This window comes from Phoenix dactylifera, chromosome 10 (genome assembly GCF_009389715.1).
Source record: "Phoenix dactylifera cultivar Barhee BC4 chromosome 10, palm_55x_up_171113_PBpolish2nd_filt_p, whole genome shotgun sequence".
Classification (NCBI taxonomy): Eukaryota; Viridiplantae; Streptophyta; class Magnoliopsida; order Arecales; family Arecaceae; genus Phoenix; species Phoenix dactylifera.
In genome coordinates, this window is record NC_052401.1 from 1002635 (window position 1) to 1020497 (window position 17863).

Here is a 17863-nt window from a genome sequence, read left to right on the forward strand (position 1 = left end):
TAACTCAAGTTCAACAGCTTATTTAAAAATTTATTGAAAATTAATGTAAATTGCACATTTCAGATTCACCAAAAACAAACTTTATAAAAACTTTAATATTTTGATCAAAAAAGCAAACCTTAGACTACAAAAACTTGGGCACATCAACAAGAAAAATAACTGGAGCAGCTGCTTCTGTTCAAACTGAAAGCATCATGAACGCAAAATTCCTCTCATAAATTTGCCTAGGATTCAAGCATACAGCTTGGCAAGATCATCAGCAAACGCCTTTCTGATGTTCTCTCTCTTAAGCTTGAGTGCAGCAGTGACGAGACCAGACTCAGGTGTCCATGGTTCGGGAAGCAATTTGATCTTGGATGGAATTTCAAACTTCTCCAAACGTGCTTGTTTTGCTGCCTGTACAATATAAGATCAAAATGAAAATAACTTGCTTTGTTTCTGTTTTCTGTTTTTCCATCACAGAAGTATTTGGAGACACAACCACCAGAATACATACCTACAAGCAGTTTTCTATACCATTTTAATTATCACAAGCGACGAGAAATCAACCATAAAGAAATCAGTTGTCTAAGACCATAAAAATAAATTATGCACCACATACACCTTGAAGGAAAGACGGTGTATTGACCATGTCCTACAACCATAGGATAGAGTATACAATGAAGAGTGGGGATCGGGAACTAAATATTTAGCAGAGATGAGAACCAACGTGCAAACATCATGTAAGAAAGAAAAGGGGAAATTCTTTAAACCTCCACTCCCCGACCCAATAGGGGGAAAAAAGAAATCATTATTCTTGGAACAAAAGTTCCTATATTTGTGAGAAATTCAGCATTCTCTTGAGACATTTTAGCTGGTGGGTTCGCTCTCCTCCATTAGGAGGTTGTTTACCTAATTTCTTGATGCAACACCCTTTTAGGATAGGCCACTTCTTTGAACCATCACCCAAGTAAGTTGCCATTAGCTTAGCTCTTAGCCTAGACTTCATCTGAACATTAGCATCCTCTCTTCTTCAATGATATATATATATATATATATATATATATATATATATATATATATATATATATATATATATATATGTATGTATATATATATATATATATGTATGTATGTATGTATGTATGTTTACAGATTATTAAAACTTTCTTTTGAAGGAAAAAAAGGAAAAGAAAACAAATTTTCAGCTGCATCCAAGATGGATCCAATCATCAAGCTCTGATATTAATTATACAACTCCAGGAAACTGCTCTCACCATCATAAAATTGAGATGGAAAAAAGTCCTAGGGTTGTCCTAGAGGGTATCAGTAGGGTCGCTATGCATCAGCCTAGGTGTATTACTGGCGCATGGTAAGTTAGCCTAATAGTGTGTAGAAAACCAGGGAATATTTCACTGTTTAGAAGTCAGAGTCCTAGTCTGTTCATCCTTGTACTTCTAGGTACTCAATTAGGATACAGGCAGAGGTTTTGCAGAAAACAAGATGCCACAGATGGATTAACTTTCCTTCTTCACATCATGTTTCGTTTTATAAATTACAACAATGACTAGTATATCCCTTAACTCTGATTGAAAACATTTAACTTCCAACTAAAATGTGATGATAAAAATGCAGCAGACACAGTAAACGTAGCATACTACTTGTTTTGAGGAAAGCTTAGCATACTTTTAAAATGAGTAGTATATGTTAATATTTTAGTAAGTTACAACTAGACTTTACAAAACTAGAAACCCTGAACTATTTTTGGAGGTAACTACCGTCCCATTTGATCATACTTGATTAAACTGAGGGAACCACCAAGCATTTAGCACAGTTTCTTATCATTATTTATAATGAATAAAATAATAAGAAAAATAAATGCAAACCTTTACTAATGATCCATGCACTTCTTTGATAGTCTCCTCCTTTTGGCATAAATCCGCAAAATCACTGTAAGCAATTGCCTGCTTCATAGCCCAATTTTCTACTGCTTGTTGTGCAGCTACCACAAGTGCGACACAGTAACTGTGAAAAGGATCACAATGGAGCATGATGTTGTCGACATAAGGACTCACAATGAGAACAGCCTCTACCTGTGAAGGCATAGTTATTTTGCGATAATGAAGTGACACTGACAGCAATCTTTGTATCTGAAGAAGTTGGTTAGCAATAATGCCAGACATACCATACATAATTTTCATACCTTTCCTAAAGAAACATATTCACCATGTTGGAGTTTCACTATATCCTTCTTACGGTCAATAATTTCAAGGCAACCATCAGGATGAAATCGCCCGATATCACCAGTGTAAAACCATCTCATCCCCCTTTCATCAACCTTTTCAATAAGACATCAATACTTGGTGATTAGCCTCAAAGAAATCATGTAAAACAGGTTCCTACAGCATTGTGATACCAACCTACCTTGTAAACCTCCTTGGTTTTTTCTTCATTTTTGAAATATCCTGGAGTTACATTCGGACCCCCAATAACTATTTCCCCTCGAGGCATTAGTGAATCTGTAATTAAATACCCACCTTCTGGCCAATCAATCAGCTGATACATAGAAGCACCCTATGTTAATGATTGTGGATGTTTTACACTTAATATGGGATAAACTATGTAAAGGACATTTTTTATTGATAAATACATTTGTGTATAGTATTGGATGAAGATGCATATATGGTGGACTAATCAAATTTGACAGGATCCTCTTATCTATTGCAGTTTTGAATACTACCTAGCTGTTGCAACTGACAAACAAACTTCCACTGGCTAGTCTTCATAAAGATTGAACATCCAATAGTAACAAAGAAACCATTACCTCAGCATGTTATTTCTTCCATGAGGTTTTAATAGGAATTGATATGAGCAACAAGAGGAGAAATAGGACATGTATATTGGTAAAATTTAACAGATAAGTTCTTCCAATCTTTACAGGTTCTTTTCCTAAAAAGATGGAGACAAAAATGAATTATACGTGCTGATGCTAGAGTAGTTTGGCAATTTTGATAAGAGAAAGAAGAAACAAAGGTCATAATGAGAATATACTAAGAACGCATACAAGTAAGAAAGTGTAGGAAGTAGTCATATATATAGACCTAAAAGTTCTTCAATTGTCATTAGCATATATTTTTAATAGATAGACTAACGACTAGGGGTTGGATTCATATGGAACTCACTGTTATGCCAAGAAATACATTGTTGCCCACAATATATGATATAATGATAAAATAATTGCATGCTTCTTGCTGAAAGTTGGAAAAAATCAATTAAAGCATAAATGATATGCAAAGAACTTCATAAAACCGGACTTCATGAAAGCATAGAACATGAAAAAATTAGCATACATGGAGGCATCATAAACTCGCATCCTTCAAAAGGTGTAATTGCAGGAAAACAGATGATAAACAAAATATGAAAAAAAAACATTAGCAATAGAAGAACTGCCAATTAGTCATGCCAAAGCAATATCCTCGAGAAGTTATACTTATCAAAGAAATAAGAAAATAACATTCTTACTTTGATATATGAACAAGGAAGTGGAGCGCCAACACGACCAACAGATGTGTCATCGTATTCAGAAAATGTTCCTCCAGCACAAGTTTCAGTGAGACCATATCCTTGCCCTATCGGAGCCCTGGACATCATATAAAGAAGGTTAGTTCAAAGGCATGCAGGCATTTGATCAACTACAAACATAAAAATGTAAATATTGTTAGCTGAAATAATTAAATGAACCTACTATTAACCAGAAGAGATCATCGTCTACATATAATTGATCGACTTAATATTTGGAGCTGTAATTCTTCCAACCTCAGAGGGATTCAAAGTTGAAAACTAGTAACGTCTTCCTTACTTTGGCAAGGCTACCTATAAGAAAGCTATTGGGTGCTTCTTGGCAAAAAGTGAAGTGGTCAACAAATGAGTTGAAAACCCAAAGTTTGACACCAAAAAGGGAATTGTGCAATATGTCCCACAATCTTCTTCACAGAAGAATCATCAATGTTTTGAAATCGCACGAGACTGTCACTGAAGAAGAATAAATGACGTCAAGAAGACAAGACGTTGACATATTACCTAGTATAAACATTGGATATTGTATCGCAAGGAGAAAGCTAACATAAAGGCACCCCTAACTTGATAATTTACTAAAAATGTCAAATAAATGGTACACTTCACAAAGAATCTATGTCAGCAGAAGGTAACTTCAAACATGCCTGAGGTTCGGCGGCCAATATAAAATATACTTCTGGAAATTTACCTCCTCATGTGTGATCATCGCCAATAGGGAATCTTGGTTGGCAAAGAGAATAAACATTGGATATTGTATCGCAAGGAGGAAGCTAACATAAAGGCACCCCTAACTTGATAATTTACTAAAAATGTCAAATAAATGGTACACTTCACAAAGAATCTATGTCAGCAGAAGGTAACTTCAAACATGCCTGAGGTCCATTGGTCAATATAAAATACATTTCTGGAAATTTACCTCCTCATGTGGTATAATATCAAATAGGGAATCCAGGTTGGAAAAGAGAATTAACAACCCTTCAACATATCTGGATGTTATCTTCACTCCTCCAATTTTTTTAATTTAATTGATTTGAAAAGATAACTGGAAAAGGCAAAGATTTTTTTTTTTGTGTGTGTAGTTATAAAGAGTGAAGAAATCTGAGATATTTTTTCCAAATCTCCAACCTTCTTAAAAGTCATGATTGAATGTCCTTGTTTTACAATGTGCTTGGCACCCATACAACCAGCATTCAAAGTTGAATTCACACTTAAAACTTAATCTTGTAATCTCAATACCGTATATTTTTTTATAAACATTATCTAGGAACTCATCTACGCCTTTGTTTATCTGAAACTACCATACAAAGATTCTCCCTCAACTACCATCAGCATGCACCTGCACTCTGTTCAAACTAAAAATGGGGACAATGTCTCTGGTTGAGGAATAGACAAGTAAAAGAATAAGCTGAAATTATGACATTAACAATGCCATGATTGATGATTACTGGTTCTACCGAAGTCTGTGGTTACATGCCTCGGGAGTTTACATTCATTTAGAAATCATTTTTCACATTTGAATGTGTTTGAAATTTCACCAACTCTTTTCTTGTTTGCCCTAAGATTTAGAGTTCCTCTAACCCCCCTGCCATATAAAGGTCAAGTACCGTTATCTATCTTCAGTTTAAAATATTTAGTTCCCCTTAAATATCCTAATGACACTTGCCTGGAATTATGCAATGTAATGCCTAACAAACATCCAAGATAATTGGGTGACTTATAAAAGATTCAAGAATTATGAGAATAAATATACTCAGATACCCTCTGCAAAAAAACACCACAAACTTTGTCAAAATATACCAAAAAGCCCAGGATCTAAGGCATCATATACCAGTTGGTAAAATTAACGAGAGTATTTATTCCATTTTGTTGCATTTGTTCCATTGTTCAAAAAAAAAAAGTGTATTGCAGAATTATGTTTGCATGAACCAACAGTCCTTAAGTTGCTACTTCATCTTTTTCCTAACATAAAGAATAAAGAAAGCATGAACTCTGATTTAAAAAGCTTACAAATTAAAACACCTGTAAATGCATGCAATAGGTCATAGTTTAATTCTGAATTATTTTCTTTGGTTGATAAATCTCTGTATATTATACTAACCCCATGCATATGTTGATAAATCTTTGTGTATCAGCAGAGAGTGGAGCCCCTCCAGAAAGTAGGAAACGGACATGACCTCCCAAAACTGATTGAACCTTTCTGAAGACAAGAATATCCCAAAGGATCTTCTCTAGACCCCACGCTCCAAACCAACTTCCATTAACAGCTGCCTGCCTACGAGTATATGCAATATCAAATAATTTCTTTGATAGGCCACCCTTTGCATCTACCTAAAATGTTGTAAGGGGAAAAAAGAAAAAGAAACACATGCAATTAGTCTCAAGGAAATCATGTGCAGAACTATACTTAAAAATTCACATGGAAACATGGCATTACTTTTTTCCGCACGCCATCACGAACACGGTCAAGAACAGCAGGTACAGCAGCCATCAGTGTTGGTCCCAAGATGGAAGCATCACCCTTTGTTCCTTTCTTTATCTTGTTAGATGTATCAGTAAGAGTCAAAGGTGACCCATATCCTATAGAACTTCCTGCAGCAACCATTACATTCTACGTGCAAAATATGCACAAAACAGAACATTAGCTAAAGAAAAGAAGAAACTTAACCATGAATAACATGCATGAGGTTTAATCCAAGTTTGTAGTTGATGTAGTTTGAAAACCCTTACCTCTGCTACTAACTCAAGAATATGAGCTAGAGGCAGGTATGCCAAGTATATTTCTTTACTACCAAGTGCAGGGACAATTGTCATAACAGCTGAAATGGTAGCTAGGACATTGCCATGTGTCATCATTACCCCCTACATGAGAGTTGCCAGAAAAAAATAATTAGACATAACTATCCTAAGCAGCATCCTCAGCATTGCTGAGTTTTTAGTAATACATGGATGCCACAAACATGCATCCGCACTTGCACAGAGAGAGAGAGATGGGGGCTAGAATTGTACTAATAAGATTTGAGCCCAAATTCTTTTGGTGCACAATACATGGTTTGCCATCTAAAATGAGGAGGGATAGAACTGTACTATTAAGACACAAGCCCAGATTCTTTTGGTGCATAATACACAGTTTGGCATCTAAACAGAGAATCCACATCACTCATACTGAAATAAATATATAAGATGCCAAATTAACAAAAGTTACATGTCTTAAAGGCTTGGAAATGTGCATCAAGTGAACAAAAAAGGATAGAGCTGGTAGAACTAATGTGTCCAAATATATAGCAGGTCATATGATTCAAGGATCTGTGTTATTTGGCAAAATGCTTTAGTAAATCAGAAATCTCACACTAAAAAGTTACACATGTATCATTTAACTTCTTATGAATCCATTCATTGACATTGACATGTCACAGTCTATCAGGGGGCGACGCCACAGAAAAATTACATTTTAACTGTGCAACTTTTTGTGTGAGATTTCTGTGTGACAATAGTACTGCACCATTCTTAATCACATTTTAAAAGTTAAACAAATATGAGCCAAATTAGCCAGGTTTGAATAATTTCAACTAATAAATCTATTCAAGCCAGTTATATAGATTAAAAACTGTCGATTTTTTACCACTCAATGCACAAGAAATCTCCGAAATATTTAATTTTAATTTTTCAGCCATTTTAGATGTTAGTCATGATTAACATCATAAATTTTCCATTCAGAAAACTGCTAGGCTCCAAATCTTACGTATATTTAAATTCATATATTTACGCAAACAAAATTCTATACTAACTTAAAACTAGCAAAAGGAGATTGAAAACATATAAGCAGCGAATGGTACAAAAGCTAACATGAAGAATATTTGGAACTACTCATAAGACTCCTTAGAAGATGAGCTTAATATCGAGAACTGTCCGCTTACTCATCTAGGTTATGATCATGACATTCTCATGTGCACCAAAAGTAATTTTGAAATTGCTAAAAAAATGAAATCATTGAATGGACAAGAGTCGTCAATGCTGACAATGACAAATTAATGGTGGAGGTTAATTGGATGATTATCATGAAAAAACTGGGTTATTTTTCAGTTTGGCGAAGATCAAAAGCATGGTAGGGACCCCCAACAAAAAGCAGATATTACCAAAAATATTATCAAAAATTAGGCCTTTTAGTAGGAAGATGATTATGGGTAAGGCTATGTTGCCGGGTCTTCCCGTCTATTCTGATTGGTCAAGTTCATAATTTAAGGGCATTGCCCTAATGGTGGCAAGATTGGAATTTGAATGTGGTCATCTGTGAATAAGAACAAAATAATTAAGAAAAATTTGAAACTAAGGTCCTTTGAATAGCTTTTTTAAAAAATAATCCTTTAACTAGGTCTATGATAACAATATTTGTCATTCTGGAATCTTAATCCCTAGACTTCTCATATGGGATCCGTTCTCGTGTAGCATATTTTAATGGATCATATTAGGAACCAATAACCATGAACTAAAGTGAAAGCCGAAAAAGAAAATGTATTCTATTTTCTGAAAAAGGAAACAAATGCAAATAAAAGCTCAGACAGCAGATTCAATTAGAAAGTAATAAAAAAGTTACTAGGGAGTTCAAAATGGAGCACTGCAGACAAAAACAGCTCAGTGTGAAATGTAAGGGCCCAAAAGACAAAACTGGCAAAACAGGCATGCTTTAAGCTAAAAGCGGCTAAGAGAGAACGTGGAAATATACAGAAGTCATATCTATCAGCAAAAGAAGCTAGTAGGGCTAACTATACATCTTATGGTGATATGAATCAGGTTAGGGATAAAAGCAAAATGACAAGGAAATGTGATAAAGCATATAGAAATTGAAATTTCATAACAACTGTTTTTTTTTTTTCTTGTAAAGTTTAAAAAAAGGGAGGCCAAAGAATCCCAACACCAACTCGCTTTGCACATGGATGAAATCCTTCACAAAAATAACTTGAGCTAAAAAACAAGTAACTAAGGTAACAGTTTACTGAACAAGCAATTGGCGAACAGGTACATGTATGAACGCATGCACACAGCTGAACTCCATCACAGCATCAAAGTTGCAGCTGACAGAACAAAGCTACTAATCAAGATACATCATTAGATAATGGGTATAGTACATATCATGGAAAGGAAGTGCAATTCATTAGTATACATGAAAGCACGTGTTTGCAAACATGCATGCACACAGAGACCCACAGACAAATGAATTATTAATGCATGCCTGCATGCGCACAGAGATGCAGATACACACACATACATATGCATGTAAACTTTGTGTAACAAATGAAGATATAATGTCACGCATGGTCAGGGTACATTCCATATGTCCAATTGTTCATCGTCAAACCAAATCCACAACACAGGTAAGTGCACTGTGCAGCATGCCCAAGCACATGCCAAGGCCGTTTCATGAAAAAGTCTCAAATTGTAATCACATAGCTCAGAGAAGTTTTTAGCAACCTGAGGTTATAAGGTTAAAACATTGTTCACCATAACTACAAAGCATTGACATAGCTTCAAAATTAGCATACCATCCAGAAAAATAAAATGATTTGTGAAAACATCATAAAACATAATTTCTAAACGGATATAAGAAACAGGGGAATGTCAGAGCTTGAACCGACCTTAGGCAAACCAGTGCTACCACTTGTATACATGATCACTGCAATGTCAGTTGAGACAGGCAACTCTGCATCAACAGGATTTTCCTGGCCCAGTCTCTCTACTTCCACAAACGATGTAATCGTCCAATTAGTATTCTTCTCAGCCAATGATACTTCGTTTGAGATGCCCTCATCATTCAAATAAATCACACGTTTTACAGTGCCAAGTTGTCCGGTTATATCAACCAGCTTTTTTAATTCTTTATATCCACAGATTACAGTTGAGACCTCTGTCTAAGCAACAATAATGAAAAAAAATGATAAGTATATGCGAATATCAAAGTCATGCCATTCGAAGAGAAGGATTGAGGGAATGGGGAAAACATAAGTACATTGCGGATATAGATAAAATGTAAAAGTTAGGAATATAAAAGTGTGCATTAGAATGATCAAATCACTTGAAAAAAAAAAAAAGCTGTGTCATAGCAAGAGAATGACTATGCAAATTAATCAACACTTAGGATGAGTAAGATAAATATTTCAAGAGCAAATAGCTTTGCAATCATAAATAGCAATACTTTTGAGCAATAACTACCAGGGAAGACCTAGGTTTAAAATAAAAATGCTACCACATATCCTTAATTAAACATGTCAAATACTGAAATACATAGATTTGTCTATAGCTGCTGAAATGTGAATAGAAATTGAAAGCATATAAATCACAGTGCAGGTTATACATTCAATGTTTAGTCAAGTTGATGCAGGATATGTAGACTCTGTATGTAGAGAACATGTGTAACAATCTAACCTCATTTAATGAGTGACAAAGAGCTTCCTCCCCCAAGGAAGCATATATAGTGACCACTGTGATATTTCGCCTGAAGCAACCCTATTTCAAGAAAGCAAAAGTAATCACATTAGCAAATTGAAAATAAATGTAGTCAGGAAACATGCAGTTGTTATGCATTATGCCCTGACATGAATCTGCAGTTCAAAATTATAGAACAAGTCACTTACAAAAACCAAGTTAAGAATCAATAGGTAATTGCTGATAGCACACCAATATTATACGATAAATTCCAAGTAATTGAACTGTATCCTATGTTAAGCAAAGGTGTTTTTGCATATTTAGTTTTTAAAATGTTTAATTGGAGGTTTGTTAGCACGCCATCATAGTCATTGATATGCAAATAAGATACTTAAACAATTTTAAACTTTCCATTTTCTTAATCACTAAAGAGCATTTCTAACTAAAAGCAAAATGCAAAGAAGCATAAAACCACCTATGCCCATAATCTTTGCCTACCATAAGTATCTTCATGTTTTACTAAGCATAAAGAAGAGAAAAAATCTCAAGCATATGGCAACAAATTGAACAATGTCTAAATTACAAATTTCATTTCCAGCATAAGCATAAGATAACATAAAACACCTGTAAGGCAATCAGCCACTCTGCCCGTGTATCAGCAAAGATTGCAACACGCTCATCCTTTTTGTGGCCTAGCTGCACTAGACCAGAAGCAAAACTGCATACAGCTTTGAAAGCTTCAACATAACTCATCCATTCATAGTTTCCCAAATGGAGCTTCTCAAAAGATCTACCATCCTGGGTTTGTTCTGTTTCCCTTGAAATAAGCTTCCGAGATCCAAGTAAAGGCTTGTATGAAAACTGCTTGCAGGATTGCTCAAACAATTCAGCAAGTGTTCTGACCCCTTCCCACTGAGTTTCCACAGGGGAAGTGAAACGGTAGTTACGAATTGCATATCCAGGTTCTCCGCCAACATCAGCAGGCACTCCCCGTTTTTTTCCATCCTTTGATTTCCGGAACATGAAAGAGAACAGAAGGGGGACAAAGATGCCAACAATATATGGATTCATATCTTCCAAGAAAGTTATTTAAATATCCACTGCTCAAGTGCAGCAGAAACTTTCAAGTGAAAAAATCGACACCACGCAAACCTGCCAGAAAATTGTTTCCCCCCAAGTCAAGGTTCAACAATAGTAATGCAAAGCAAGAAGGTAATTTTTGAAATGAACTAGAATAACATATAAGAATCAAAATAGATTTCTTCAAGAATGGACAAAACACACCCGTCAGTATATTTCTTCTTTAGTTGTATATTACAACTCCTTCTATGTAAAACTAAATGCTGTGTGCTGGTCTCATTGAAAACTAAATTTGACCTTTTCACCCTGAGGATTCCATTAATTATTTTAACTCTCTAAAGTTCAGATATCAGGGCATATATTAAAAGTTGATGAAACTAAAAATCCATGGCTCTAAAGATAAAAACCTGACAATAAGCCTACTCCACAAATTCAGCTGGCTTCGTAAGAATTAGAAATATCTGCATATTTAATCTCAGAAAAGAGAAAGGGTTAAGAAACCATGATTTTGATATTAAAACACAGCGAAAGCAAGAACTCTGTTCCATTGATGGAAGGTCATCATCCGTCTTTTTACCTTCTGTAAAAGGAAATTAATCTCAAGGACCCTTCTCAAATTCCAAGCAAAAAAAAAATTTACAAAGCTCAAATTTTTCTTTTCCTTCTAATGTTTACTAATTTAATTAAGCATTTACACATTAAGAATCATTAAAATCCTATTGACTGAAACCATCCACAAAAATTCAAAAAAACTTCCAAATCAACAAAAAGAAACAACAATCACGAAACCACAATCAGCTCCCTTAGCTCTCAGTTCAACAATATTTTTAAACTACCCGAAGTCAAGAAGCCACACACGTTAGTCCGAAACCCATCAAGAAGCTTAGGACCATCTTTCCGCGACATCGAATTCCACGAAACCGGACGCAGAAACCAAGAAGCAGACATCAAAAACGAATCTTCATAATAAAAAAAAGAAAGAAAGAAAAGTTTGTAAACGATTCATGACATTAGTCACCTCTGACCTCCAGCACCGAATCACGGCGTGGTCGACGATCGATGGATCGATCGGGGCTTCAATTCACCGCCTTCTTCTCCTTGGACAAGAGAAACCGGATAGGAGAGAAGGGTTTATAAGGTGGGGAAGAGGAGGGGCGCAGCCCACGAGAGGTTCAGCGGCTGGGATTTCAGAGCGAGTCGTCGTCAAACCCACTCTCTTTCTTCCCATTTTTCTCTCTGCCGTTTCCTATAATGCAAAGGCCGTGGGCTTCGTTTGCTTCCGTATTTGTTCGTGCGATATTGTTGACGATGCGATTCACGAAGTCTACTCGCCGTGAGTCGCGGACAAGACGGTGGACGACTGGCTTCGATAGAGCACGGTCCACTCCAGCGGCCAGAGAAGAGCGCGGGGAAACGATTTAGAAACGGCTTAGATTTAGAAATTAGTCTGGGGAAACGGGAATCACCGGCTGAAATGGGTTTGTAGACTTTATCTCTGGTCATATTTTGCGCAGTATATTTGATCCTTGACGTAGGTTGGTATTATAACTGAACTTACGGGAGAAGTTATAGTCTTTCATTATTGGAGTTGACAGGTTCCATGAACCGTGACAGATGACAGAGAACAAATTCATGCCAAAAAAGGGATTAATCTTTCTTTGCATAAATCTAACATTGGAATCACCCGGTTGTAAGGGCGGCCCAATACATTTAGAGGCCTAAGGCGAATTCACTAAAAGAGGCCTTTTTAAAAAATAATAATAATTTTTTTTAATAAATATAAAATATTTTAAAATTTTATTTAAAAATAATTCGTCTAGCTTTTTGAGATGCAAAATTATTAATCAAACTTTTGTACTCAAGATTCATTAAAATACTATTTTCAATCGATAATATAGCTAATCCATTTAATCTTTCTTGCGACATAGTTGACCGTAAATAAGATTTTATCAACTTTAATTTTCAAAAACTTCTTTCAGCAGAAGCAACTGTTACAGGTATTGTTAACAATATCCTGTAAGCAGTGCATGCATTTGGAAAAGAATCTGTTTTTTTTATAAAACTTAAAATATCAATAGGGGTACTAGTTTCTATTTGTAAAACTTCTTTTAAAACTTTTAACTCTGAAAACATATCAAGACCATCAATATCAGAATTTTCACCATGCTTTAAAAAGTTTTCAAGATTAAGGCAATACTTTTTCAACTCCTCTTCATTCAAAGATTTAAACTTTCTAAAATTAAACAAAAAACTAAAAATATCTTCATATATGATGAATTGTTCAAACCTATTTTGAATTGAAGAAATAGCTTGATCTACTATATATAAAAAGTAATCAATTCTAAAAGATTCTTCGGTTGATCTTTCTATCTCATCATCACTATTTTCATCAAATTGTTTTTTCCTACGGATCACACGTTTTTCACGAAATGTAGGTTCTATTTTCATTTCAATTGCAGTTTCTTTAGATAAAATCAAAGCAGTCATGAATCCATTTTCTCTATAATTTTTCAAATAAGAAAGAAGATCTTTTAATTGATTTATAGCAACATCAATATGCATATCTTCAGATTGTAAGTTTTTACTAACTGAATTAACAGCAAACAATATATCATACCAAATATTCATGCCTAATAAGAATTCAAAATTTTCAATCTCATATGTAGCTAAGCATATGGCTTCACTCTTTGTTTTAGGATCTTCGCTAGTTTCTGCTAATTGAATTAAGGCATCTCTTATTTTAGGAGCTTGGTTTTTAATTGCTTTGACACTTTCAATACGATTTTCCCACCGCGTTTGTGATAAGGGTTTAAGAGTTAATGTGGATACATTATTTTGTAAAATTTTCCATCGTTTTGTAGAAGAAGAAAATAAGGTATAAATTCGTTGTATCACTCCAAAAAAAGATATAGACTTAGGACATGAGTTAGCGGTATCACATAATACTAAATTTAAGCTATGACATCCACATGGTGTGTAAAACGCTCTAGGATTTATATCTAATAATCTTCTTTGTACACCTTGATGTTTTCCTTTCATATTAGACCCGTTGTCATACCCTTGTCCCCTTATGTCATTAACCTCAAGTTTATGTTTTTCTAGTATATTTATAAGTTCACTAAGAAAAACCTTTTCCAGTTGTATCATCTACTTCTAAAAATTCTAAAAAATATTTTTCTACTTTTACTGGACTTGTTGTAGTATCTACACATCTTAAAACTAGAGTCATTTATTCTTGATGGCTTGCATCAGGAGTGCAATCAAGTATTACAGAAAAGTATTTTACTTGTTTAATCTTTTTAATTATTATAGTTTTAATTTCAGATGCTAACATTTGAATTAATTCATTTTGAATCTTATGACCTAAATAATGATTGTGAATTTTATCTTGTTGAATACGTCGAACATGCTATTGCATTATTGGATCAAATTCTGCAATTGTTTCAATAAAACTTAGAAAATTTCCATTATTGCTTTGGTATATCTTTTCATTCTTTCCCCGAAATGCTAAATTATTTTTTGCAAGATTTTTCACAACAGCAATAATTCTTAATAGTACTTTTTTCCAATGGTCCTTCTCTTGGTTTATTTGTTCTTGGAGACTTTTATCAATTGTCTTGTTTTCTAACAATCTTACTTCTAAATCAATCCATTTATTCATGCTAGTAATATGTTCATTAGTTGTTTCATGATTTTTGAGCTTAATACCTAGATTTTTCCAGTCCCTAGTTCCTTCATTGACTAAATGAGTCGTGCTATGTGTTGAATCAAATAATTTACAACAAAAACAATATACTCTATCCAAATCCTTCGAATACACTAACCATTTTCTATCATATTTTTCACCATTAGGTAACTTACGAATATAATGTATAGTAGAGAAGTGTCTATTATTTTCATCCCTAGGAAAGTAAAGATCATAGTCTCTAATTGGACCTCTTTCCACTAATAGATCTCTCAACTTTGTATCAATATTTTTCCATTGACCAGGATCATATATATTTGTAGGATTAGAACTAGTTTCATTAAACTCTATACTATCCTTATTTATCTTATCTCCATCTAATTTTTCATTGTGTTCTTCATTAGAGATTGGTTCATCAGATGTTTGAATACTATTATGAATCTGATTGTCTATCTCATTTTGTTTCGTTCTTTTTATGTCATCTTCAAACTCTATTTCATTCTGAGTTGAACTCGATGTAGTATTTTGTTTATTTGTAACAATAAATCTATCTAAAGTACCTTTTTGAGATAGAATAAGTTTTTCAATTTTTTTTTCTTTTTGAGTTTTTCATATCCACATTCAAATTTTCTATTAGACATTTGAATTTAAAAATAATATTATCAAACAAAACAATTAAGACAATCACTACAAACAAATTAAAATATAAGAGAGTTAAAAATGATAAAACCCGAAATGTCAACAGAAGCAATGTTGGACGGCCCGGATTCGACGACGAACTCAAGTCCCGACAAGCGGTGCCGAGCTCAACGGCGAGAAGTGGTGCCAGAGCTACTGTTAATTTTAATGGGGACCCTAAACATGAAAAGCTAATGTCAATTTTAAAGCAATAGACAATAAAATATGCATAAAAGAGGAAAAGATGAATAATCGAAAAGTAATTTTTTTTTCATCCCCCCCCCCCCCCCCCCCCCCCCCCTCCCCTCTTGAAAGGATCTTTCTTTTAATAGTAAGAGTTCTCGATGACACAATGACACTACTCAAGGGCGGCCCAAGCCCCAAGGGTGTTATTTGTCTCTAAAAAGGCCGAGGTATATCAATGGAAATGTCTTGAAACAACTAATTCAGCTTTTGTATAGGAATAAGGAATTGACCTTAAATGCTTTATTTTATAGCCTACTAAAGAAGTAAAGAGTAAAGAGCTCCAAGGGCGTCTGGGCGTGTAGGAAAACTGAGACAGATGTATGGTTTTGGCCTTTTGGGATCAGATCATTGGATGATTTAGCAGGTGAACTAGATGAAAATTCTCAATCAACTTTTGGAAAACTGCATTCATAAGTCATTACATATTTACATCGTATATAATATATTCCATTCTTTCAAATAGGTGCTCCAGGAATTTTCACTGACAGGGAATTTAGGGAAAGAAGGGAAATCTGTTAAAACTTTATATTATTCAATCACCCAAATACCCAATAACCTGCAATAGGATTATGAGTATATAATAACAAAAATAAGTAAGTAATAACTAGTTAACTACCATTACCCAATACCCAATAACCCATTACGGCATTACCCAACCCAAGTAACCCAACAAACAAACAGAACACTGAACAGTGAACACAGAACACAGGGGACGGAAGCTCACCTCCGGGCTCCGGCGACGGCGGCGAGGACGGGGGGCTACCGGGCTGGGTCGAGAAGGAGAAGAGATAGGCGAAGGACCGAGGACGGAACTCGGAAGTCGGAAGAATCGAGCCGAGGACGGCGAACGGGCGAAGGACGGAACTCGTCAACTCGGACAGTCGGAGTCTCGGAAGTCGGAAGAACCGAGCCGAGGACGGCGAACGAGCGAAGGACGGAACTCGGAGAGTCGGAGTCTCGGAAGTCGGAACTCGGAACGGAAGATTGGGCCGCCCCTGCTCGGAAGAACCGAAGATTGAATGCTTGAATCAACTAGGGCTGGGGATTAGGGAAGGAAGAACGGAAGATTGAAGAAGAGTTTAGAAGGAGAAATGGAGAAGGACTCTCTCTGGTTATCTACTTATCTGGGATTCTGCCAAGACTGCCATTCTGCCTCTGGTGACTACGGCCGGCGGATGGAGAAGATGGGCTATGGGGGAATGAGGATCGTAGGGGCATAGGCCCTCCATAAGCTGATAGGCCATAGCCCCGCTGTCCATTGCCCGTTGGGCGTTGCCGCGTTGGCTATGCTGCCAGTGCCATGCCTGGAGAGTGGAGGCTGGATGCCTGGATCCTACTTCGTAGGCAAGACCGCAAGAGGTAGGCAGCTAAGGCTCGTAGGCTCGTAGCTTCCTTCCGTGACGGGTGACTCTTCCGACTTCTTCTTCGGCGGCGAATGGCGATCCCAATCCCAAAATCGTGATGCCCTGGCAGGAGAGTGGAACTGTGGAAGGCCGGAGCCCGGAGGCCTTCCTTGAGGCTGAGGCCTTAGGCGACCGCCTCGGTCGCCTAGGGCTTGGGCCGCCCCTGCCCGGTTGTCATTTTAAATTAATGTCGGAGATAGATGCATGTAGTTGGTGGTGGTCTAATTATAGATTCGTGTGAAGAAAAATAAATTTTTCTTTGACATAAAAGATACGAAAGATTTTTTTTTTTTCCAGCTTGTATAAGCTATTTTTCTATATTTTATTTTATATATATCATATATTTCACATCGCATTTCCTCTCTCTCCTACTCATATTTTCTTCTATATTTTTATTCTTGCAAAAATTAAAAATAGGGTAGACAATTTTGAAAAGCATATACTTCAAGGAAAGTCGATCCTAATGATTGATTCGATGCAAGGGTAAAACTCTAGTAACAATATTTTCTCCTAATGCTGTGTTTGCAGCATGTTTAGATGCTACCTGCAATTCTCTTGTCACCATATATAAAGACCTATGCGGACGTGTATTTAGTTCTACATCAATTATTCGCTGGATAAATCTTAGCTACTTATATAGGATCAAAGAACCAAACAATAACTTCCAGCTAATTATTTTGGATGGGATCCTGAGTTGTTACAAATGGTATCAGAGTAGATATCAGTTCATAATCTATATAAACTAAGGGACACTACAGCATGAATCTATTAGGAATGACCATAGGCCGATCATGAACTC

General features: G+C 35.6%; 1 protein-coding gene across 2 annotated transcripts; it reads right to left on the reverse strand.

Moving 5' to 3' along the window:
* LOC103703200 (long chain acyl-CoA synthetase 9, chloroplastic-like) lies at positions 1–12271 on the reverse strand. Of its 2 annotated transcripts, none has more exons than XM_008785980.4 (12): positions 12078–12271; positions 10597–11124; positions 9973–10053; positions 9186–9458; positions 6283–6414; positions 5990–6163; positions 5654–5883; positions 3502–3619; positions 2404–2535; positions 2183–2317; positions 1866–2072; positions 1–396 (listed from the first exon to the last, which is right to left on the reverse strand). In XM_008785980.4, the coding sequence occupies exons 2-12, from the start codon at positions 11041–11043 to the stop codon at positions 232–234; spliced, it is 2094 nt and encodes a 697-aa protein (XP_008784202.1). In that variant the 5' UTR covers positions 11044–11124; positions 12078–12271; the 3' UTR covers positions 1–231. The 2 variants fall into 2 exon arrangements, with proteins under 2 accessions (XP_008784202.1, XP_008784201.1); XM_008785979.3 differs by having other exon boundaries at positions 12071–12264.
* Positions 12272–17863: the final 5592 nt, after the last annotated feature.

Excerpts from the sequence above, each read along its gene's own strand:
- LOC103703200 (XM_008785980.4), bottom strand. The coding sequence starts at position 11,043 with ATGAATCCATATATTGTTGGCATCTTTGTCCCCCTTCTGTTCTCTTTC. Across the intron at positions 9,459-9,972 it reads TTTGTCACTCATTAAATGAG|ACAGAGGTCTCAACTGTAAT; the intron begins GTTAGATTGTTA and ends ATTGTTGCTTAG. Across the intron at positions 3,620-5,653 it reads TTTATCAACATATGCATGGG|GGCTCCGATAGGGCAAGGAT; the intron begins GTTAGTATAATA and ends TATGATGTCCAG.